Genomic DNA, 24,744 nt, shown 5'->3' on the forward strand with positions numbered 1-24,744 from the left:
CCCAAAATTCCTTCAACAGCCGAAAATGGGAGGTTTCTGAGATCATTTGAAGCAACATTTTCCTTTGCAAAACTGATATGCGCGGCTTTGTTTAGGAGTTATTAACGAAAAACACGGACCAATCAGAGCGCGACCTAGACGCGAGTTGGCAGAGTCGGCCAATAGACAGTTGGCGCTCCGGGCCAACTCGCATCTAGATCGCGCTCTGATTGGTCCATGTTTTTCGTTAATAACTCCTAAACAAAGACGCGGATAACATTTTTGCAAAGGAAAATGTCGCTTCAAATGGCCCCAGGAACCTCCCATTTCCGGGATGTGCAGGAATTTTGGGACACCCTGCATATAAACAAAGCCGCGGCGGCCATTTTTGCAAAAGAAAATGTCGCTTCAAATGGTCCCAGGAACCTCCCATTTCCGGGATGTGCAGGAATTTTGGGACACCCTGTATATCCATGATTTCTTGGCCATAGCTGACCATAGAATACACCTGAATACACCAGACCTGGGCGACGCTGGCTCAAAAAACCTTAGACCATATATACCTATAGACCCGGCGCAGATAATTTGGCCCTCGGAAAAGATAAAGACGGTGTGACGTCACGTTCTCGAAAGATGTATAAGCTATGCTCATCGACAGTGCCTACGCTTGGCTTATATGGGGGGTGAGGGGGATCAGCGGGTGCGCCATATACATGACATACCCAGTACGCGGGAAGAATGGACAGGATAATTTCAAAGAATTTGACATTGTATCATGAAATTATCTATTATAAACTGTATTTGAGATACAGACGTTTATTCTGTATGTTTTATTAAGATATAAAGTAATAATAGTATTATATATATTAACTATTTTAGGAATCGCAGGTTACAAAATGGTTTTTTACATATAAATTGATCACATTTACAACATTTTAAGGTAGTACTGCTAATTTTACACAATTTACATTTACCTCGCTTGTGATTAGTTATTGCTAGACTACGGATCTTTATGCATTTACAAAAAAATTGAGTAGATGAAATTCAAATTCGTTGAAAAATTGAAAATGTCAATACATGATTTCTGCTCTATTACAATCATTCAGGGAAGAAATAACATTCAATTTAATTTCTATTTCTTGCCATCGATGTATTGCTACACAAAATTTACACGGAGCAAGTGTATGATGGCGTAGCGTCGGCGCCTATATAGGTCTGGAACAGTGTCGCCAGATGAGGTAGAAAGTGGCTTCATTTCCTCTCCTCCTTTTCCCCTTCCACTATCCCATTCCAGCACCATGCGCACACTCCAACTCCAACGTCCCCCAATAAGACCGTAGGCCGTAGACTACGGTGCCCGTGCCGTAGACTGGTCTGGTCAGTCTGGTCATCAGAGAGGGGGTACACAGGGGTACATCATCTCACCGTGATTCCCCTCATCTGGCGACACTGGGGGTACTTGATTCCCCTCGATTTTCTCAGTCTGGCGACACTGGTCTGGAATACACCAAAGAAAATATTATATATTGCCGCGCTTTCCAACGTTGCAGAATTTCTCTTCAAAGAAATGGAAATATCAATGTACAGAAACGGCAACGTTGTATGTACGCGATTCGTCAAGGTTATCGAATTTGCGAACACGAACATAAAAGTTTGCGACTGTAGTTTCCCATCTAATGCGCTCCGTGACTGAATCATTGTTGGCGCATAGCACCACGAGAGAGCGCGTTTTACTCAGTGAAAAAAAAATGGTAGTTATTTGGGTGTAGTCGGGCGATTTTCTGCAACACAAATGTGAGTACCGGCTGACTAAGGAATTACGAGTGCTGTTTGTCAGTGCGTCGCAAAGCTAATATGACCGGGTCTATATCGGAGGTAATGGAACTCTCGATAACCGAGCGGGTATCATACATATTCGCACGAGACCGCGACACTATGTAGGTATTGTTGTTCACGCATCTCTCCGCATGACAAGTACTCGCGGTCTCTTCTCCGTATATTTTATCAGTCAAAAATCCGGGATAGGCTCGTGACGTTCCCGAAGGATGGACAGATTTGAATCGATAAACAGGACTGGAAGTCTCTTGCCGCAGGACAACACGTATAATATGCACTGACGCGATATTTTTGGGATAGATGTCACATTATCTTCTTGGTGTCCAACTATATGTGCGCGTACGAATATGTGTGTGTGCGCATTTATTTGATTTGCGGTGTATGTGTGCGTGCGGGCGCGAGCGCCTGTGTATGCGCGTGCGTGTGTGTGTGTGTAGTACTTCCTCTTCACCCCGTAATACGCAGTCGTTCCCTGTGTACAGCATGCAGTGCAACGGTGTGTCCGTGAGATACGTATATCACAGTATATACGTAAGACCTGCTACTTGCTATATACTGTCAACATTTTTCAAGTGACTGTTTCATGATGCTTGACAACATACTGCGTTATTGACGAAGTAAATTTTTTTTTCCTCGGTCTCCTTCTCCCTCTCCCCCTTCCACCCCGCTCTCCTTTACTCCCGGTTCATTTTCTTCGTTTGAACCAGTATTCCCGCGGTCGTCGCGTTACAGTTCGAGAAATACGAGTGTGTTCACCTTGTTGACAAATAAAATACTTTGTCTCCCTTTGTAACGTTGGATACGCATACACCGTACGCGCGCACCGATACACATATATATATATATATATATATATATATATATGCATATACATGTATACGCGAAGCACTAATTCTGAGATCGGTTGCCCTCACATTTATTGGCAGTCGACGTGATCAACATTATGCTATTGATGCTGCTAAATTTATACAATCCATACAGCATACGCAAACGTTTGCAAAACAGGAATTACATAGTGTCCACAAGAAAGAGGCTATGCACACGCGTACGCACCTCGTACATACACACGCACACACACGCGCGCGCGCGCAATTCTGCCCTCTGTAAAATAGATTAATTCAAGGTTTATTGATAGAATTCTATTTCAATCACAATGTTCTTGTGCCCCTGATTTTACTGTTTTTTTACTTTTCCTTTTTGCTTTTATTATTTATGGAGAATGATCTGTTGATTTTTCGTTGCACTTCTCATACAGTTGCTATGCAATTTGAACATTATTCGTGTATTTAACATATGGCATATATACAATCGCGAATATATTGGCGCACAAGTATCATGCGGATTATTAGAAAAATTATTGACATTAGATGGGTTGATATATGAGAAAAAAACGTATGATAAAGCAAAGATATATGTTACTTTGATCTGTGTCATAGATTCTCCATGTGTCAAAGTGGGATGAATCAGTTAGTCTATTCAGATTAACAAATCTTTTTTTTTATTATTCTTTATTATTATTCTTTATTATTATAAAATATATCGATAATAAATTTGAAAATTTGTATAATGACACGCGCATTAAATAAATTATAAATTCACTCAATAAATCAAGATACTTAATGTTCGCATTCGAAATTGAATTAGTCGAGCAGCGTTTTGTCAATTTTTCAGAGTAATTGTTTATATAATTTCGTTGCATAATTTTTTGCAATCATAATTGATGCGCTTCGATTAATAATTTTTGTAATTATTATTATATATAGTTGTGTGTTTCTCTTTCTGATTTCAGAATCGTTCAACTTCTTTGGTATTAAATATTTATTGAGTATTCAAAGTAGCAAAATATATACACCAAACAAAATAGGAAAAAATCTGTGATGAACATAAGAATCGTAAACTCTTTACACTATAAATACATTCAGTATTTTATAGTTTGAGAAATAATTGTAATTAATAAAAAAAAGAAAGGAAGCAAGAAAGACGCTATGAACTGTTTTCACGAGAAGTAATACGATAGTAAAAAAAGTTTCCATAAAATTTCTATATTAATTGAATCGATAAAGGAGAGCGAAGAAAGATACTTAGTAAGTGAAAAGAAATTTTATAAAGTGAACTCTTTCATAAGTTGGTTATGTGCAATGCCGAGATGCTGCAATGAAAACAAGGCAGTGAGTTCGGTGAGCACCAGTCAGAAGCACAATACAGAGGATATTTTGTTAACGCAAACTCGTCCTTTTTCAATTGGAAATCAATTAGAATTAGATGACGATCCACCGATTGTTGAAAAATCCCATAGGAGAGTACGGTGTGATTTGAGTCCAGTTCCAACAAATACAAGTACTAATTTGAGTATAAAACTTTTAAGCATTAAGGTAAATTTTCACAAAATTCAGATTTCCTTTATATACTTTTTGATTTCCAATTTTCTGTGTTACCGTTAAAGCGATTCTTTGTATCGCTGATGTTCTAATTCCAGGGAGAGCGAAACAATCGTCAAGATCATCAGGTGAGCACTGGAGCCGGTGGGTACAGAGAAAAGGAGAAAGAAGCTAAAAAGAGAGCAGCTATAGGCAATACAGTGCGTGGACTCCTCTCATCTGGCCACAGCAGGCAGGACAGGTATAATGATGTCTGTATCAAAATCATGCTTCTTACATTGTCATGTTTTACCTTCTGTCATTTAAATTCTTTGCTGTACTTCAGTTTTTGCTTCTTATTTAAAGTACAATACATTTTATATACGATTGATTCATGTATACTTTGAAATTCTTTCTGAATAATGAATTGTTTCGCCAACTTTTTAAAACTCTTTTCTACTCTGGGAAATTTTAAATGTATATACACTTTAATGAAGCGCAATTATGTTTCGAACAAAGGTACACATACACAGGAACTTGTATGCATCTCATCCGTACTTTTCATTTAGATATTAAAGAATATAGGATGTACTTAATACATCGTATAGTTTAAAGCGTTACAATCGATATCTTTAGAAGCCGTAGGTTTTTTATAACGAAAGGATTCGATCGAATAAATAAATTCATGTTGAAGATTTATACATAAAGCCAAAAAATATAACAACAATGAAAATTTCATTCTAAAAAAGAGAACAAGAAAATATGAATTGAAATATGTATTTTCAGAATTACTGAGCCTCATCTTGAAGTATGAAATTTTGTATAAATTCAAAGGTTAGTAGATATATGATGTAAATGACTGTTATGCCGCAGTATAAGATTATTCAGTTAGCACTCATCATCTCTGAAACATCGATGAAAAGATAATTACATCATTAATAGAGTAACACATCATTTACATTACATTCGGCTTACAACTTTTTGTAATTCATGTTATTCATGTGTTTTTATAATTTATTTTTGTTACTTGTATAGATGATGTTGAAACATAACGTATACGTATCTCATCTTCTTGTGAGATTTGGAAGTAATCGAACGTATCATTCGCAACATTTTGGCATTATGTAATGTAACATGACTTTAATCTTGACACACGCGCTCTTAGTACCGATGAGACTAAAAACCTAATTAGTATTTTTATTTTTATTTATTGCTATTCACATTCATATGTAAGAAGAGTTCGGCGCAAAGCATACACGTATGTGTATAACAATCTCTTAATTTCTTTCCATATTCATTCTGGTGGTGTTATTGTTTTCAAGATAAATTAAACACTATTTTAATTTGCTTTTTGAGTAGTTTTATCATCTAGCGAGAATCAGAAATAAGTTTATTCCTTCTTTCTTTTTTTATTATACTTAAGCTTGTCTGTTGGAAGTGTAGCCATATTGCAAATATAATAGATTCATTATTCCATATAAAAAAAAATATGGAAGACGTAAAATTGATATTATGCCAAAGTAATCCTAAAACAATTTTTTGATTTGATTTAAAAATTAGCTTGCTCTTGAATAGCGTTATAATTATGTAGTACCTTTGATAATGTTTTAGGTATGAGACCAATAGGCAACGATCTTCGGGCGGAAGTAGCCTGTCAAGCTTGTGTCCAAAGCTGGTGGCCAGTGGAGGTGGTAATAACCAGGGTGGGATTAGTTTGGCAGTGGGACACTTAGCCTCTCCGGAAAGTGGAGGCCCATGTTCCGTTGTTACCACTCAGAGAATCCATAATCTCACACATAATCATAAACGCCAAAGAAAATTGTCTATTGTTTCGCAAGCTGGTACTAGTGCTCATAATTCTGGTGATCGAAAGGTTTGTTATGTATATTTTTTGTATTTTTTCCACATTACAAGACTTTTAACTTCTTCAACAAATAGAAGAAAGTATCTTTGTTAAACGTAACGTGTAACCCATTTATAGACATCGAGTATAAGTCGTTCCTCTACAACAATTTGCAAGAAACAAATACGAACACAGAGGAGCGATCATAGTACGGATTCATTGTCTATAACAACCAACGGAGTTGCGAGTAATTCACCTTCTTCGAAAAAGAGAGTTTTATCTGCTCTACGCATCTCGGAAAAATCATCCTCACGGAATCTCAATTCGCCATCGTTAGACAATGAAAATGAGCGCAGTTTCAGCGACGCAGAGGAAGCTATCACTGCGACAGAAAATGTGTTCAATGTCCCAGGTTCTGTATATTTCATAGATTGACGATCGTTCGACGAGCTTGCTTATTTAACGATTCTACTTTGAAATGACACAGGATCTAGTTCCACGCCTTCAACACCAATTAGTCGAGTGAAATCGAAAAAATCGGACGAAGATGAGACGAGCGTGGAATGTAGCATCAGTGAAGAAGGTGCTGCTGAGTCGTCGCAGAACGTATCAGACAAGAAATTATCATTAGATACTAGCGAGTCAAAAGTAACGACCACAGAATGTTCTGAATCCTCGAAAACTTCGAGCGTCGCGAGAAAAACATCGGCGAATAGCATCGACGAGGAAACACCAATCATACAAAATAAACAGAAAGTATTCTCGACATCTTCCATAAACACACGATGCACTAATAGCGAGGGCAGAACCGCCAAATCTAAAAGTAAGTATATCACAGAAATTCTAATCGTGCAGCACAGTAGTAAGAGTTCGAATGAACTAAATATAGGGAAAAGTATAGACTCGCCCATGGGAACATCCATGAATTCAACAGGTAATAGTAAAAGTAATGAAGAGGTGAAACGGAAAACATCTACCGACTCGTCGAAGTCTACCAATATGGCGGAGAAAGAGGGCGTTGCTAAAGATTCCGAGGAAGACGCTGTCGAGGACAAGAAGGAGGCTCAACTGAACGAGGAAGTGGTGAAGAGTTCGAGATTTGTGACGTCGAAAGTGTCAGAAGATATAGTGGATACCGAAGGAAAGGATATGGTCACGCAACGGGAAGAAGAAGAGGGAGAAGTGACGATATACGACGAAGATGACAATGGCACCAGTATCAGCGATATTGTTGCTGCACAAGCACTTCATGAATCTCTGAGTAAACTAGGGAAAGTACCACCTTTGGATACCGATATGGAGGATGTTAAAGACATGAATATCGAGGACGAGATCAAAACGGAGAAAGATGCCCAGAAGGACGTCGTGCAGGAAGAAACGGTGGAAGGTTTTATCGGTCCCTTGCTCGATGAAAATTTTAAAGCGGATGAGAAGTTAACGCAGAAAACCATGGCCATGGAAGAAGTTCGAAATTTATTGATGAAAGTGAAAGTTCAAAATGTAGAAGACGACGATGACGAAGAGAAAGCTATAGGTATATCACCGGACGGTAGATTTTTGAAATTCGAGGAAGAAATCGGTAGAGGCAGCTTTAAGACTGTATATAGAGGTTTGGATACTCAAACTGGCGTGGCTGTTGCCTGGTGCGAATTACAGGTAACACGAATTCAATAAAATATTTCTTGTATACGAAGCTTTCGGAATTCACATGTTTTCATATGCTTCTGATTCAGGAAAAAAAGTTAAACAAGACAGAAAGACTGAGATTTAGGGAGGAAGCAGAAATGTTGAAAGGATTGCAACATCCAAATATTGTTAGATTTTATGATTATTGGGAAGTTACACTTACGCGTAGGAAATACATTGTACTAGTCACTGAACTTATGACTTCAGGAACATTAAAGACGTGAGTATTGCATTGCATTATACGTATAATGTTCAACAATTTTATAGGTATACCGTTCTAATCGATTCGATCAATTTTTTCACGCAGATACCTAAGACGTTTTAAGAAAATTAATCCGAAAGTAGTAAAGTCTTGGTGTCGGCAAATTTTGAAAGGCCTTAGCTTTTTACATTCGAGATCACCGCCAATTATTCACCGTGATCTGAAGTGCGACAATATTTTTATTACTGGTACAACGGGGAGTGTAAAAATTGGCGACTTGGGTCTTGCGACTTTGAAAAATCGAAGTTTTGCGAAGAGCGTGATTGGTACACCTGAATTTATGGCACCGGAAATGTATGAGGAGCATTACGATGAGTCTGTTGACGTTTATGCATTTGGAATGTGTATGCTTGAAATGGCTACTAGCGAATATCCATACTCTGAATGTACTGGACCTGCGCAAATATATAAACGCGTAGTATCGGTAATATGAAATTAATATCAAGTTTATAACCTGATCTTGTAAATGTCCGGCTAACATTTCATAATGTTTTTTATCTTACAGGGAGTGAAGCCACAGAGCTATGACAAAGTTGAAAATCCAGAGGTTCGAGAAATCATTGAAATGTGTATTCGGCTGAAGAAAGAAGAACGACCGTTGGTTAAGGATCTTTTAAATCATGAATTTTTCGCGGACGATGTTGGTTTAAAATTGGAAATGGTTTCGCGAGACTCAGCGGTAGCGGACGCCGAACTGTCCCGCGTCGAATTTCGACTTCGAGTATTAGATCCTAAAAAGCGTACCAATAAACATAAAGAGAACGAGGCGATACAATTCGATTTCGACATCCAAGCGGACAACGCGGAGGAGGTAGCCTCGGAGATGGCTAAATCCAGCCTGATCCTTGAAGAAGACGTTAAGGCTGTAGCAAAAATGTTAAAGTCCCAGATCACTACTTTGTTACGGGAAAGGGAAGAACGCAAAGCCAAAGAAGAAAAAGAACGGTTAGATAGAGAAGTGGATACCACTACCACAGCTAATGAGAATTTACTGCAACAACAGTTGCTGCTTCAGCAAATGCAGTTGCAACAACAACAACAGCAGATCCAATCCAACATGGGCATTCAGATGCAGGGTCAAGTACCAATGCAATTACAACAGAATCAAATACCTCTGCAGCCTCAGCAACAAATGCAGCCGCAACAACAGATGCAGCCGCAACAGCAAATGCAGCCGCAACAACAAATGCAGCCGCAACAGCAAATGCAGCCGCAACAACAAATGCAGCCGCAACAGCAAATGCAGCCGCAACAACAGATGCAGCCGCAACAGCAAATGCAGCCGCAACAACAAATGCAGCCGCAACAGCAAATGCAGCCGCAACAGCAAATGCAGCCACAACAACAAATGCAGCCGCAACAACAAATGCAGCCGCAACAACAAATGCAGCCGCAACAACAAATGCAGCCGCAACAACAAATGCAGCCGCAACAACAAATGCAACCGACAGCGCAACCATCCCAACAACATAGCTTACAACCACAGCCTGTTCAATTAGTCCAACAACAGCCATTGATGCAGCAACAAACCTCGGTTATTCAGCCTCAGCAGGCGCAGCAGATGCAACAAGTTCCTCAAGTTTCTCAGCAACAAGTTCAGTATCAACAACAACAGTATCAGCAGCAATTGCAACAGCAGTATCAACAACAGCAACAACAACAACCGTATCCATCGCATGTCTCGCAAAACATGAATCCTACTTCATCGCAATGTTCGACGCCGCAAACCGTGCAAACTCAACCACAATTTCCTCAAGTGACTCAACAGATACAGCAACAGCAAATTCAGCAGCAGCAACAACAGCTCCAACAGCAGCAACAACAGATCCAACAGCAACAACATATCCATCAGCAGCAACAACAGTATATACAGTTGAATCAGATGAACGTAGCGCAACAAATGAGTCATCAAATGCAACCGCAAATACAGCCCCAGCTGCAATCGCAAATACAGATTTTGTCCCAGCAACAGCATGTGCACCAGCAGATGCAACAGACCCAACAAGTGCAATATTCTCAGCCGCAAGTACAGCATGTACAACAAGTGCAACAAGTGACTGTGCAAAATCAACAGTTTTACCAACAGAGTGCTACAGGAACTTCTGGGTACAATACACAGCCTATGTACCAGCAAAATATATCTCAATCGATGTACCACTCGTACACCACCCCCAATCCAACTGGTCACGTGGAGATACTATCAACGAATCAGCCTACCACTCAAATTTATTCTCATACGAGCATATCCGCAAGTACAGGGCCACCAACTTCACAGTCTTACATACAACAACAACAACAACAGCCATCGGGCCAGGTCCCAGTTTCCGTACCATCGAGTATTAATATTCAAAATTCATCAGCGGCAACGCTCATACAAAGTGCAGCGACTGCCACGATTCAAAACATTCAACCCGCGTCCACCATTCTTCCAAATGGCGGACATCAGTCGCAGCCCCAGCAAAACGTCTTGGTTCAAATGCAATATCCGCAAACTTCCAGTGTACCTACATCTGTGTCTATGTCATCTGGAATGAGTATTCCAGCGCAGTCCACAACAACCACGCAACACCAGCAACATTTTGTCCCGAGTACGGATCAGATCTCTACAGATAGATCTTCGTTACCCAAGCAGGATACGATGGACTCTGTGCAATCGTTACCAGCTGATTTACCATCTACCGTTCAAGACCAAGCGAATGCACCTAACCTGGCTAATGCTACGGGCCAAGCAACAGTACCGAGCGAAGGGTAAATGAAGGAATTCATTCTAGATTAGGTCTTAACTTACGATTATTGAGATTGTAAAGATACATCCATGCTGAGTTACTCGACAAATTTATTTCTTTGGATATATATTATTTAAAAAGTCGCTACAAATTTGGATCGACACATTCTCGTTATTTTTATGAAGTAATGTAAAATAGTCACTTTTAGAGCTCTGTAATTCTAACGTTAAACATGGTCAAAGTGCTTCTGATTAAAACTTTGTATTCTTATAGAATTACTCAGGAAAGTTCGGAGAATGTTTCTTCCGAGAGAAGCAGAGTGAAACGATCCGGTACTAAACGAAAGAAGCCTGGTATTAAGTTGACTGTTTTATCGGTAAGCAGCGGCGAGGGTCAATCCGTGACCGTCGAGTGTCAACTGGACACGAGCAAGCAGAAAACAGTGACATTTAAATTTGACCGGGACGATATGGTGCCCACCGATATAGCTAACAATTTGGTAAGCAAACGATATAATTGTATTAAGTAAATATTTAAGAAGAGACGATAAAGGAATTGTTTTATTCGATTATACAGGTAGCTGAAAATTTGTTACCTCAATCTCAATGCGAAACGTTCGTCGAATTGATAGAAGATATCGTGAAACAGTTACGTCTGGACCCTACAAGAGCGTTACCTTTGGTGGCACACGGTCCTCCGGACCAGTCAGCTGGTGGTAGCCCAGTCACTAGTCGGCGACCTAGAGATCGTGACCACAGTCTTGATACAGCTAAGGTAACAGTTTTCTTTTCAACTTTCTGTTATTCTACGAATATGTTCAAACTTATAATTAAGGACCTGATACACAAAAGTCCATACTACGTATTAAGGAATTTAAGTATAGATCTAAGATTAATGTAATTGTCTTTATTCCAATTTTATTTCTTAAAAGCAATGAACCTGTGCAAGGTAAGCTACAGTCACTCGTAATAATATTTGGACCCTCTTCGAAAGACAATGACCTTTTTGATATACTATTTGGATTTTTTTGAGAACTTTAAAAAGGTTATTGTCTGTTTAGGAATGTCCGAATATTATTGCGAGTGGTTGTACGAGAAACAGGACTTCTAGCTGTCTAACTGTTCTTTTTAAAGTTAAGAATATACGCGACATATCGTTAAGTTGATATTTTTAGATACGGCAAACATCTTGAAACGTATTATCTTTGTACAATTAAATATTTTATATGTTTTACAAGCTTCGTATTTAAATTGCCGAGTAACGTATGAACTCAACATATATATCACATAATCCCATTAAGAAAGACAGAAATAAGGGTGTACATATAATTGGTATGTATCGTTTTGGACGCAGCAGGTGAGACATGGCTCGCTAACTCGTCAAAGCAGCCACCGATCGTCGTACAAAGTCCATCGTAGACACCGTTCGGTGAGTTCATCGACCCCGACGAAACCTCTTCCTGTTTTTCCCTATATTTCGTCGTTATAGTCGTGGACGTGTTTGCGCATCCTTTTTTGACTCACGATATACATATACATATTGTGTTCGGATGTTTGGGTATCTTTTTTAAGGCACACATCAGTATCATACGACGACATCTCTCCCGTGTTTAATAAGCTCATCACGTACGCAGTTCGTAATACAACGTTTGGAATATTTAAGCGAGGCAATTTCATGCTTTCATTTTTATGCACATGTTGATCTTTATGTTTAATTTGTATTTTGGACAGTATTTCAGGAAAATTCTAATCCCCTCTCGCTAGACATATTAATTCAAACAACGATATGTATCTCGCAGAATCCCATGCGAACTCCAAATATATAATACCAATGCTGTATTTGTAGAATGTAAAGAGTAAAATACAAGTGGTTCTGTTAAATAATCGTATTGCATCGACATAGACCTTGGTTGCTAGGGATACAGTGCGTGTGTCCCCTCCTTTGAACGTTTTATATTTATTTGTACATTTTAAGTATACTCTCTGTAATAGATTGGTTAGTTTGTAACACAGCCTTGTTTTGTTCACGTGCGTTGCAATCATTTTGTGAGACCTACTTCACACGTTCACCTAGATAATTATACGTTATATGCTTCCAGAGAGACGAAACATCGAACACCTCTACACCAACAAAGTTGTTGCCGATTGATCAGATTATTTCTCATATCACTGGCGCTACCACCGAAAAACAACAGAGCGTCCAAACACCTGACAGTCAAGCGGGTCTTGAGAACACGTCGGCTGAAGCATCCAGACGATCGTCTACCTCCACGCAGAACACGGACACGCTGACGCCGACCAATTTACCAAGCGATCCAACCGATACTCAAGAGACCGTGGTTACCGTAACCAACGTGGAAGCAGGCTTGGAACTGCATAATGTGCTCAAAGAGGATAAATACTATCAGTGCACCACAACATATACTCAGAGTTCGGTACACGATGGAATTGGGAACCAAGGAGACGAGACCCCGAAGGAATCTGTGCTCCAGGACATAACCGATCTTCAAGAAAGAGAATCGAGCAAGGAAACCCAGGCCGATGTTACAGCTACAGAGGTAGCCACGCTAACTGCGCCGCTTCCAATTCGAAAAATCTCTAGATTTTTAGTTAGTCCCGTAGTCGAGCAGAAGATTCTCGCTAACGAAGAGGAGGAGTCTAGCGTAGAAAGTGTTGACAGAGCTAACATTTCGGCAACACAGTCGAATTTAGTGTCCCAAATTAGCGTAACTGACGAAGCACTGGCAAAACACGACGAGTTAGAAGTAAATGTTTTAGAAGCGCAAGTCGCTGTCCCTGAGAAACCTAGCGTCGAAGCTGTTATACAGAATACTCAGTATGTTTCGGAACAAGTAGATTCAGTTCAAACAATACAATTGGGCCAACAAACGATCGGTCTGCAGAACGCTGTGCAAGGACAAGGAATACCATCTATGCCACAGGTGCAGTCAAACATTAATACCATACAATCTAGTCCGCATAACGCGATTGTACCAGGATCAACGATAGCGCACCAATTGCAGCAACAGATGCAACCCGTACCTCAGAACATTATGGTTACAGTCCAAAAAGATTTACAAACGCAATCACAAATCCCCCCGAACAGCGTTAACATACCAGGACAATATCCGAATCAATCTATGCAGTGCAACGTTCTGTTGCAACAGCAACACAATATGTCGCAGATGCACGTTCAACCCGAACTTCAGCATCAAGGACAGATGCAAGCTCAACGGACAATGCAGCAATTTCATCCTCAACAGATACCGCATCAGCAGTATGTGATACTTTCCGGGCCGATCCAACAGTTGCAGCCGGCAGCGATGGTGGACGAGAGAAATCGTAGGATATCAAATATTTCGACCGCGTCGAATATGTCGACCGATTCGCAAATGTCTGAAATAGTGAATCTCACGGAAGATAAGAAGCAATCCATGGTTGTGCCTAGTTCGTCCGTGCATCATATGCAGCATGCTCAACTGATTTCTCAGCAAGAAGGTCAAAACGTTGCACCGTTACCGCAACCTATACTGGATCCAACGCAACAACTACAAGCAGCTCCCCAAAACATGATGAACGTTCCAACGAACGTGTCCATGCCTGTTTCGGTTCCTGTCCAACAAGTCGCCAATCCAGAAGTTGCTCCAAAAGTGATAGTTAAGACAAAGGAAGTATCGTCGACCCTTCCAGATCTGGCGCAAAATTTAGCGAATATACTTTCCAATCCAAAATCGAAATCCGCGACACCTCACGGTATGACCAGCCACGAGCAAACTCCGGCTGCAAACGTCGCAGCAGCCACGGTACTCGACTATAAACCCACTCTCCAATCCGAACAGTATTTTCAACCGATTCAACCGGAGGCGAGTCAGATACAAATGCCATCTCAGGTGCAACATAATTATCAACCGAACATAGTGCAATCGGGAATTTCGCAAACGTTCCAGCAAGTCGCGCAGCAATCTCAACAAACGCAGATGCCTTTGCAACAAACGATGCAGTTGAACCCGACCCAACAAATGGATCCTCAGCTGCAGATCGCGCAGCAAAATTTTCAAGGAGTTCAAACGATGGTGCAAGGTAAATGGATCGCTACCTCCAATCAGATTATACAACAACAGTCCGGGCAGATAAGGCATACTCAACAGTCTCAGCCACAGTTGCAACAGACAATCCCTGTGCAACAACAAATTATACAAGATATGCAAAACGTAGAAGGTTTCGTTCAATCCGATCATCAGTCTCAGCTTCACTTGAAGCTTCAGGAACAATTACTTTCGAGCAAACCGTCGGAAATGGAAATGCAGGAAGCAGTTACGACAACTGGGTACGTACACGCATTCCTATCGAGGAATTAAATTCATACTAAAGTTTGTGTTTTCTTCAAACATTAGGCGGATAAGCGCTGAATATCACCTGTTATCGGAAGCTGAAAATTCCAGCCACGATGTAACCCCTGAACACACGATCGTCGAATCTGTGGATTCGTCATTGTTTGCGCAAAATCAAGCGTTACAGCAACAACAGCACAGAAAACTGAGTCAACAAAATTCATTGGACAAAGTCCCAGATCCTGCGGCTGGAACAAGCGGTGTGGGGGGAACAGGTCCGCAGACGATAGCAGATCTTCATCAGAAACTGGTGCAGCTAACCAGCCAGCCATCCGAAGCGCTCAACGTAGGAACTCCGCCTATTAGTTATCCAGCCACTCCTCATAACAATCAGATAGTAGGAGGATACGATGCGTATATGAACTCTTTGCAACAGAAGTTGGTCAATATTGGCATGCCGATTTCAACCACGCATGGCGTAGTAAGTATAGATCGTATTAAGTTGTCCAAATGCTTGGTAACATTTTTACTGTTACTACAAGTGGTACGAACAATTTTTTCTAGGGTCCCTTGTCACCTCAGACAACGATACAATCATCGACTACCTTGGCCGATTCAAATGTTACAACAAACGTCGAGACTTTGGCTTTAGTCCAAGACAGTTCCCTCCATCAACTTGCTTTGTCACAAACGGTAAGTTGTATCGACAAGATTAGAAGACAGGAGATAATATTGGTTTCGATCAGAATCGATATATCTGTGGTTGTCAGGAAGAACGCCGTATGTCACATACTTTTACTTCGGAGATATTGCCGTTTAATAACAGTTTGAAACAGTCATTTCCAGAACCTTATCAGTCCCTGCTTCTGCATTATATGATATAGGAAATTTGGTGTGTTTAGCATGTAGATTGTTCCCTGGATAGTCCAACACCTGGAGGAGGTGCTGCAGGATCGGAAACCATGAGCCCCAGCAAGGAAAGCATAAAGATTCGAGCCCAAAGGCCAGGATCTCGTCTCCAGGAGTTGGAGCAAGAGTTGGCAAAAATTCATCACAGAGGCTCGATACTTTCAACAGCTTCTCCACAGCCCATGACTCCTCCTGTTTCTGCGATTGGCTCTATTCAATTACAACCGTCGTTGCAGTCTACTCAAAGTTTATTAACCACCGTTCCAGCCACGTCGACTGTGCCAGTTGCCACTGTTACTCCCAACGTGATTACATCGCGCTCCGACACGAACACCCCAGTGCAAACAGAGTCACAGGAAATTGTATCAGAGGTATGTAGATGCATCTGTGTAATCGAAGCTCGAAGTCGTTGATAAATATTTTTTAGAAACACTGTAAAAACTTGGAACGATCTAAAGTACTTGTAAAATAATTATACAATTTTGATAGAAGGTTAGTACAACGCAACCTGTTAGAAAAATATCAAGGTTCGTCGTTTCCAAGGTCGCAGGTCCTCCTAACAATGCTGCTGGACCAAACCAGCAACCATACGCAGAGGATTCAAAGGTTTACCATGCAGAGGACATACAGGGTAAGGAAATTAACTTATAAAAAAAAACATATGTCCAGTATTTTTCGAGGAACTACCTCTCGCAATCGTTTTATTAAAATCGGCTCGTGTAAAAATAAATACCGGATTAAACCCAGCTAATATTCTCTGGAATTGTAGGTACACCGGTTCAAGTGATTCATAGTCGCGAAGGTTCTATACCGCCCATCCAACCTATTCAGTCTACTGTCGGTGGTCCTACAGTGGAAGTAAGTATCCCAGTCGTATATTCCAAGTACAATATTGATCGCCTCGAGAAAATTTCTGATCGTTGCTGTGTTATTTCTAGCAAACGGAGAAGGACGAAAGGCTTTGGACGTTGACGCCCAGCGAGGAATACCAACTACTTATAAAAAAGTAAATTGACTTTCTAACAATTAAACATTCAAACTCACTGGTTTTCTAAAATCATTTCTTCACCTTCTAAAGGCAAACTATGGAGTTAGAGACACTGCAAAGAAGACACAGGGAGGAGTTGGAACGTTTTCAGCAACACCAGCTGCAACTATTGATTCAGCAACAGCAACAAGCGAGTGCGCTTCATCAGCATCACCATCAGCACCATCCTGTGCTCTATCACACCGTTGCGACTAGCTTAGCGGGTAAATCATCAATTTTTCTTTTCCTAGGTATAAAGTGATTTTAAGGGAGTAGACTCGTTTTTCCAGGATTGCAAGGGTACAGAATGCGCGTTCTCATTTCTCGATAATACAAAGATGGGGTTTTCGACTACAGAAAATCTCCATCTCTGTATTATCGAGAAATAAGAACGCGCATCCCGCACCCTTGCAATCCTGGAAACGAGTCTAGCCTCTTAACGGGTCCCATAAATCTAGCGTTACAATCTCATCTGACCATATTTTTATCGGTTCTTGTAATAATGACACTGATCTTTTTATTTGATACAGGACAAACTAGACTTCCAGGTACAGAAGACTATTTAATGTTTAACACAACGCCTCAAACTCCATTGCAAAAAGCTCCGAGTAATTATCCAGACACCGACGAGACGTTACGGTTAGCTATGCAAAAATTGAAGCAAACACCTTTGCAACTACAACCGCAGCAGGCAACGGCTGGAATACCGCACGCTTACGTTATTCCGATTCCAGTAGTGCCTTCTGAAACTATGCAGAACATGCCCTCGCAGCAGTCTAGTAGTTACACAAGTGATAATATCGCCGACTCGTATGACTCTACGCATAGTTCTCTTATAAATTCGGCCCAGTATCAGTTCACGCCTATAATACCAGACGGGACGAATATCGCAATGTCCTCCACTGGATCGTTAGTCACGCCTATTCCAATATCGAGCTCGACGGGTAGCGGTGGGTACATTCAATACCACGAGAACCAAACGTTACCAAATTTCCAAACGTTCAGCTGTACACCCCACGGTGGTTTCTTTCTACCGGCTGGCTACAGGTTGGTATACGCGCCTCAACCGGCGTCTCAATCCCAGCCAGCTACACCGGCAACTCCGCACATAGGAAATTCTCATGACGGCACACCGCCGGCGGAACCGTTGCACGCAAATACCGACAATTCGGCTGCCCCTCCTTCTCACATCGATCAATAACGTAATTACAAGCAAGCTATATTATTCTCTATTTTTTCAATTTATTCGTTCTTGTAATGCAGCGACACCCCCAAACTTCTAGCCGGAGCTAAACCGTCTGAATTGTCTTTCCCAAATCGAACAGACATTTATATGGGGTGAGGCAACTAACTCGATCACCTCGAATAATCACTTAACGGTACAGTTTATGAAAATGTTGAAACATGGAATTTAAATGGCATTAGAGAGCACATTATTTATGCCATAGATCGATAGACTATCAAATTCTGAGTATAAAAGTGTTTTGACTCTTCGTATGCCCTAAACCTAATAGTTAACGAGATACATTATCGAAATAATTTTCGATACGTACTTGCTATCTGGGATTTAGTAGGTGCTCGAACTGATGTCCCTCAACTAGAATGTGGTAAGTACATATAGAAAATTATTTCGATAATATCTCGTTAACTATTATTGCCATTTAAAAAAATCTACGTGACCTTGAAATCTCTTAAATGCCTTCACCCACGAAAAAACCACGCATCCTTACAAGATGTGCTCTCCAATGCCGTTTAAATTGCACGTTTCAACATTATCATAAAATCTGTACCGTTAAGTGATTATTCGAGATGATCAAGTTATGTTCCTCACCGTGTATTTACACTGTAGGCTTTATGCATTTATTTCCTTTCGATTACAATGGAGCCTTAACAAAAAGAAATGAACAAGTCAGTCCACAAACAGATATATTTGCATAAAACGTCCGCAGTCTACTGGTTGTTACGAGTCCATTTTCCAAAATTACATCTTCATGTTCAAAATATATGTTTTTTTTCATTTTTAGACAACATGTTGTTTGCTTTATGCTGAAGTACAGAGTTTGGGGATGTTTCTGTAGATTCTTAATTTAAACTTGTTGCCCCTTGTCAACTAGTATGAGAGATCATACAATTACTATTACGATTGTTATATTATAATATAGTTTTGCTAAATACGTATATTGTTACCCTCGTCCTTGTTGGATGTTGCGTACGTAGGGGGGAGGCTCGAATGAAAGTATTTAAGGATGTACTCCGATGGTAGTTAATCGTTGGAATATTCTTCATCGTGTACGCTCGAGCATGATATTGACATTCGATATGTAATGCCTCGCAGCAGATGTGAAATATAAGGCTTGTACGCGGAGAATATTTTAAATGGATCCAATTATCTGGACGAAACGTGAGCAAAAAAGACGAGAGAGAGAGAGAGAGAGAGAGAGAGAGAGAGAGAGAGCGAGAGAGAGCGAGCGAGTGAGCGAGAGAAAGGAAAAAGAGAAATGAAAAGAATGACCGATTGGGAAGTTGAGGATAGAGGCCTTTACCTGTACTGTGCTTACATAGCGAATATCCTTGTTTAGTGAGAAATGCTTATATTAAAAGAAGAAGACCCTTTCTGCTCCGAATTCTTTGTTAGGCACAGTTCATATTAGTACAGGCCTCAGCTAGTCTTAACGATCGAAATGGCGTGTCGCCGCCATTCTGCTCGATGTATATGTATAACTGTTAATGTATACTGGATGCTTCGGAGAAAGAGAGAGTGTATGTTCATGTGTGCATGTATGTGACTGTGCAGGAGTCAGGCAGAGAAGAAATATGATTAATATAGTCACTGTTATGCTTTAATGTATTTCTAGCGATTTTACCTACTTCTATTAAAACAAAAAAGTCATGTGTTACTAGTTAGCAGTCCCATGTATCTTGTCTAATATTATATCGACTACTATTTCTTTTTTTTTTCTTTTTTAGGCTCTCCATTATCGATATTTTTTATTGTCAGACATACAGTTAATTTAACGAAAGTTCCGTGTTGTTTCGCTTCGAATTGGCGCATTTCGTTTGGAAAATTCAATTTTAGAGAGTTCACACGTGGCCACAATCCATTCCTTTGAAATGTTCATTTGTAGAATAATCGATTGTTCAACGGTTTCGTTTTCGAATGATTAAAATCCATATCTAATGAAAAAAAAAGAATTTAATGATAATCGAACCTAGGTATTGAGAATCCAATTAGAGAAAAAAGGAAGTAAAAGAAAAAAAAGCTCAATAGGAACGTGATGTAGGTATCGAATTCGTAACACGTTTTCAAAAAAGGAAAATATCAAAAGGGAAGATAATATAACGCTTGGATAAACCAGCCAAGAAACATTTCTGACTTTTCATCTGTGCTATCGCGTATTGCATCTGGCAATATAGTTATGAATAGCTTGTTTGTATAACTACAAATATTACCACTGTTTATCGATGATTACGATGTTATCTTTATTTCGTTCAAAATATGTGCAGTTCGCGCCGCTTTTAATGTTGCGAGTTACTACTGCTTCTTACATGAATTTATTATTGTCAGTATTATGGTTATCGAAGACGCTATTACTTTTCGAACTAAAACACGAATCTGTTTCCCGACGATTTCCTACGATTTCTATATTATAGGTCATACCGAGCTTTTCATAAATTTCGATCGGTTCTTTTCATGCAAGACTTACTTTCTACGCATTCAGCATACTATTAATTTTACTATTGCGTTTCGAATTGTTTTTGCTTCTTTCATCTCGAAAAGCAAAAATATTATATATATAACATGATCCACCTAGTAATAAATTCATGTGGCTGTTGAACGAAACATTATAATAGATAATTGTACGTATTTCTCCCGGAAATACATTGCAATTAATCTTATACGGTTACTTTTAAATAAATTTATTAGAATAATACTCAAAGAGAATGCGTAACTTGTAATACTTAATGTACATATGTTCATTTACTGTTAGGTGGATTGGCTTTTGAACAATGAATGCAGTTTCTATGTTCGATCGTAAATAAAACCTGACTATTTTAAAACTTTTTAAAATAAACTGACTTTAAATGTAATCTTTTTACAGTGATATAGTTTGGTAAAAAATGACAATTTTTGTTTGCTTTTTCTTTTTTTTTTTTATTTGTGTAAGTCTATTTTCAACTTTATTCGTTGATTATATATAAATGAAATGAACAGACAATAGAGTAAATATTTCAGTAAATGATATCGCAATGAACTGTTTCCTTCCGAATACATATTTTGTACGATATGGTTTCAACTGCATCCAGTATTACGACAATTGGAATAATTGGAGTAATTTTTTTGTAAAACATTTTTGATTGTTTTACCAAAGAATACCGAACAAAACTCTGTTGCATGTGCAAGGGCAATTCGATACAGATTCATCATAATTCTTTTCTACCAATATGGCATCTAACTCGATGGAATTGAACTTATAACTACATTCAAACTTAGGTATTACAATATATTTTTCAGAAAATACGACAAAAGAGACAAGTGAAAGATATTTTGCTACATTTTCAAATTCACAAGCATCTTCGTACATATTGATGGATTAGAATTTTATTAGCTAATTTATTCAAATTATTTAATTTATTACATAAATTCACATAATTAATGCAATCTATAATTATATATATATATATAATTTTTTTTATAATATATATATATATATATATATATGTATGTAATGTATTGATCAAGACAGACAATTTGTTGATTTATAGATATATTGTATGTATTATATAAGTATACTACTTTAAGCTTAAGAATACATTACATGAGATATTTAAAAGAAAACGCAAATGGCAAGCAGAATATTCTCACTTGATGAGACAATGAGTTTTCTTTGATTTTTCTTAAATTCTATCAAATCTTATGTTCTTTTGTGCTCGAATGTAAAGAATACAAAATCCAATCTCAAAAAAAACGAAAATTATTCAATTTACGGATAGATTGTACTTTTCAGAAATGAGACTATCTACAGCAAAAAATAAAAGATAGAAATTCAACTATTAAAGACCAAAAAGTATTCGCTTGAGTTCTAAAATTCTTTGTATATTAATATTGAATTATCTTGCTTGTAATAAAAAATTGATAAATACGAACACGGTTTAGAGAAAAATAATCAAAGAGCTTTTCCCGTGCTAACTAGTATATAAGTTCATAGATGCTTTAAGGATTATGTAAAAGCTATGTTGCGTGGGATTCTATAACAAGTTTTATAAAGACTGATTAGATAAAAAGATACATGAATGTTCAACAAATTGCAGATCAACTTGAAATTTAATTTGAATCCTTTACTTATACAGAAAGGAATTAACAATTAACAAAGGCAAATACAAATTTCATTATACTACAGAACTTCTTCAGAATTTTGGTCAATTAATGCAAAGACACTTGGAATGATTTAAGCGATCGTGCTCAGAATAATATTCTTCCATTCCTTACCGGAGAAAAATGATTGCATTGAAATATAGCTTACTATGTTAATTAAATGCATTGTATATTTGTGAAAATTTATGAATATATTATGTAGACAAGAAACATACAACTTCTTAATTGGTGTAATCATTGCTGTATCTTCATCGATACTTTTTATGTTACATATAATTATTTTTTAACGTATAAAAATACAAAAAATGATTCGAAAACCCTTTGTGTAAGTTCAATTAAATATATATATTAAACTACAAGAAAAATGAACCGATCACAAAAATATTTCTTCCTCTATTAATTATCTTCCATTATCGTGTTTATTTATGTATACTTCATTTAACAATTATGTTATACTATGATATTATAGTTACAGAAATATAGCATATGATTTCTTAATAATATACTTTACGTTTATATCGACACTTGTTATTTTTTTAATAAATTTATAAAAATATTGTACGATTGAGATAAGATTCAAAAAGCTTGAAGCGAAGCATTTTCTTCTTTAATTTTATATTCGTCGGATATCCTGTAAGTTAAATAAAACAAGTTACTAAAAAAGGCACATCAAATAATTTTGATGGATTAATTAGTTGTTTGAAACTTGGAAATACTTGATAATTCAAGTTTTAAATCAATTTAAAGATAATTTAAATCAATTATCTTTACAAAGAATTTTGCAACGCTATGTAGAAGATTACATGTATAATCTATAAAAGTTATAAATCAATTGAATGGCTATATGCATGTCAGAATAAATGAATTAGTATAATGATTAGACTACAGATCTTTATGCATTTATAGCCAAATTGAGTAGATGAGATTCAAAATTGTTGGAGAATTTCACAAATCGATAGATGATTCCTCCTCTATTAACACTAAATAGGTTTATGGAGCTCTAGAAATAACTATTTCGCATTATTTTGTAAACATAACAACAATGTGTCTGTCCAAATTTTTGGCCATTTTTCCAATAATATATACCCAAAGAAATAAATTTGGTAAATAATTCCTCAGGGAAGCAATTGATTGAAGAAATAACATTCAATTTATAGTTTCTATTATTTGCGATCGATGCAGACAATTTTTATTTTGCATAAACATCCGCAGTCTAATAGTGAATATATTATATACTTAATAAGTATTGTAAATACTTACTACGGGACAAATTCCGGAATGGTTTGCAATCTTTGCAATCATATCCGTGGTAGATCACTTCGACGTCTTGCATGGGCACCCATGCAAGCGAAGAATCCAATAATTCCGATAATTAATCCAAGAATTAAAGCTAAGGTATCGCCGAAATCAAAACCGGTCGACGCCGCCGCAAAATCGAACGTAGAGAAAATTGCAAGGATGTAAACCCACATTTTTGGCGATAATAAATGTGATAACCTCTACAATAATATGTTTTAACAAATAGTACAACACTCTCGTACAACAATAGTCGATAACATGTATGCGATTTGTTAAACTTACAAATTGCACTGCGAAATTACTATGTATTACTTTTTTGCGTTTCACACACACCACACGGTGGTTGACGTGTTGATGCACTGAATCCAACTGAATCCAACTGAATCAGTGTGTTGATGACGGTCCTCTAATCTATGGTTACTATTTACATGTAAATATATATGCATATATATATGTACGTCGCGTCGCTAATTCGTAATGACTATTTAATAAATCTGAAGTATACGAATAAAACAAAATTGGTACAAGGGACTCAATTTTATTATTTATTAGATAAAGATTGTGCAAAGACGCATTTGTATTTATATATATATATATATAAGGTGTCGTATATATTATACAGTGTTGAAATATGCAGAAATATGATTACTGCGACTTTGATTGAAAATATAAATAAAAATTGATTAGGATATATTAGAAAATATAATAAATTGTTTTAATAAATAATTCGCTATGTAATCCATAACTTTTGTATGAAATACCCAGACAGCACACCGGCTCGATTTTAGCCGGGCCCCTGTGCACGAAATGGCGCGAATTTCACCTGCAGGGGGCTCGAGCCCAGGGCCTGCCGGCCGGGCCGGTGTTCGGCCGATTTGCAAGATTGCAAGGGTGCGGGATTCGCGTTCTCATTTCGTGATAATACAAATACGGGTTTTTTCAGTAGTCAAAAACGCCAGATAAAAGATCAATCTAGGCAGCAATCGCCCTCAAAGGTCTTATTTATTAACTTATTATACTTTTGTCGGTAAAAAGGGAGACTGCTACGCATTTGCACAGTACTGCCACATTGATGCGATCCGCCCTGTGTCGTGCATGCGCGAGAAAAGTTGGGCT

At 38.3% G+C, this 24,744-nt stretch overlaps 1 protein-coding gene and 1 long non-coding RNA gene across 11 annotated transcripts; one reads left to right on the forward strand and one right to left on the reverse strand.

Annotated features, from left to right (window-relative positions):
• Positions 1-712: 712 nt before the first annotated feature.
• On the reverse strand, positions 713-24,228 carry LOC143216633 (uncharacterized). The gene is made up of 5 exons (XR_013010594.1): positions 23,911-24,228; positions 23,590-23,828; positions 2,572-22,960; positions 1,625-1,760; positions 713-1,476 (listed from the first exon to the last, which is right to left on the reverse strand). It is a non-coding gene; the product is annotated as an uncharacterized LOC143216633 (long non-coding RNA).
• Positions 3,858-19,424, forward strand: Wnk (Wnk kinase). 10 transcript variants are annotated; one of them, XM_076439783.1, is made up of 21 exons: positions 3,954-4,187; positions 4,292-4,434; positions 5,784-6,045; positions 6,154-6,427; positions 6,503-6,838; positions 6,905-7,671; positions 7,749-7,921; positions 8,009-8,387; positions 8,469-10,711; positions 10,963-11,188; positions 11,266-11,463; positions 12,043-12,117; positions 12,788-15,015; positions 15,083-15,500; positions 15,584-15,712; positions 15,922-16,299; positions 16,418-16,559; positions 16,698-16,786; positions 16,867-16,934; positions 17,007-17,179; positions 17,486-19,424. In XM_076439783.1, exons 1-21 carry the CDS (start codon positions 3,954-3,956, stop codon positions 18,154-18,156), a joined length of 9,606 nt encoding a protein of 3,201 aa, XP_076295898.1. In that variant the 3' UTR covers positions 18,157-19,424. The 10 variants fall into 10 exon arrangements, with proteins under 10 accessions (XP_076295902.1, XP_076295898.1, XP_076295900.1 ...); XM_076439785.1 differs by having other exon boundaries at positions 6,917-7,671; XM_076439786.1 differs by having other exon boundaries at positions 6,950-7,671.
• Positions 24,229-24,744: the final 516 nt, after the last annotated feature.

Source organism: Lasioglossum baleicum, chromosome 15 (genome assembly GCF_051020765.1).
Source record: "Lasioglossum baleicum chromosome 15, iyLasBale1, whole genome shotgun sequence".
NCBI classification, from domain to species: Eukaryota; Metazoa; Arthropoda; class Insecta; order Hymenoptera; family Halictidae; genus Lasioglossum; species Lasioglossum baleicum.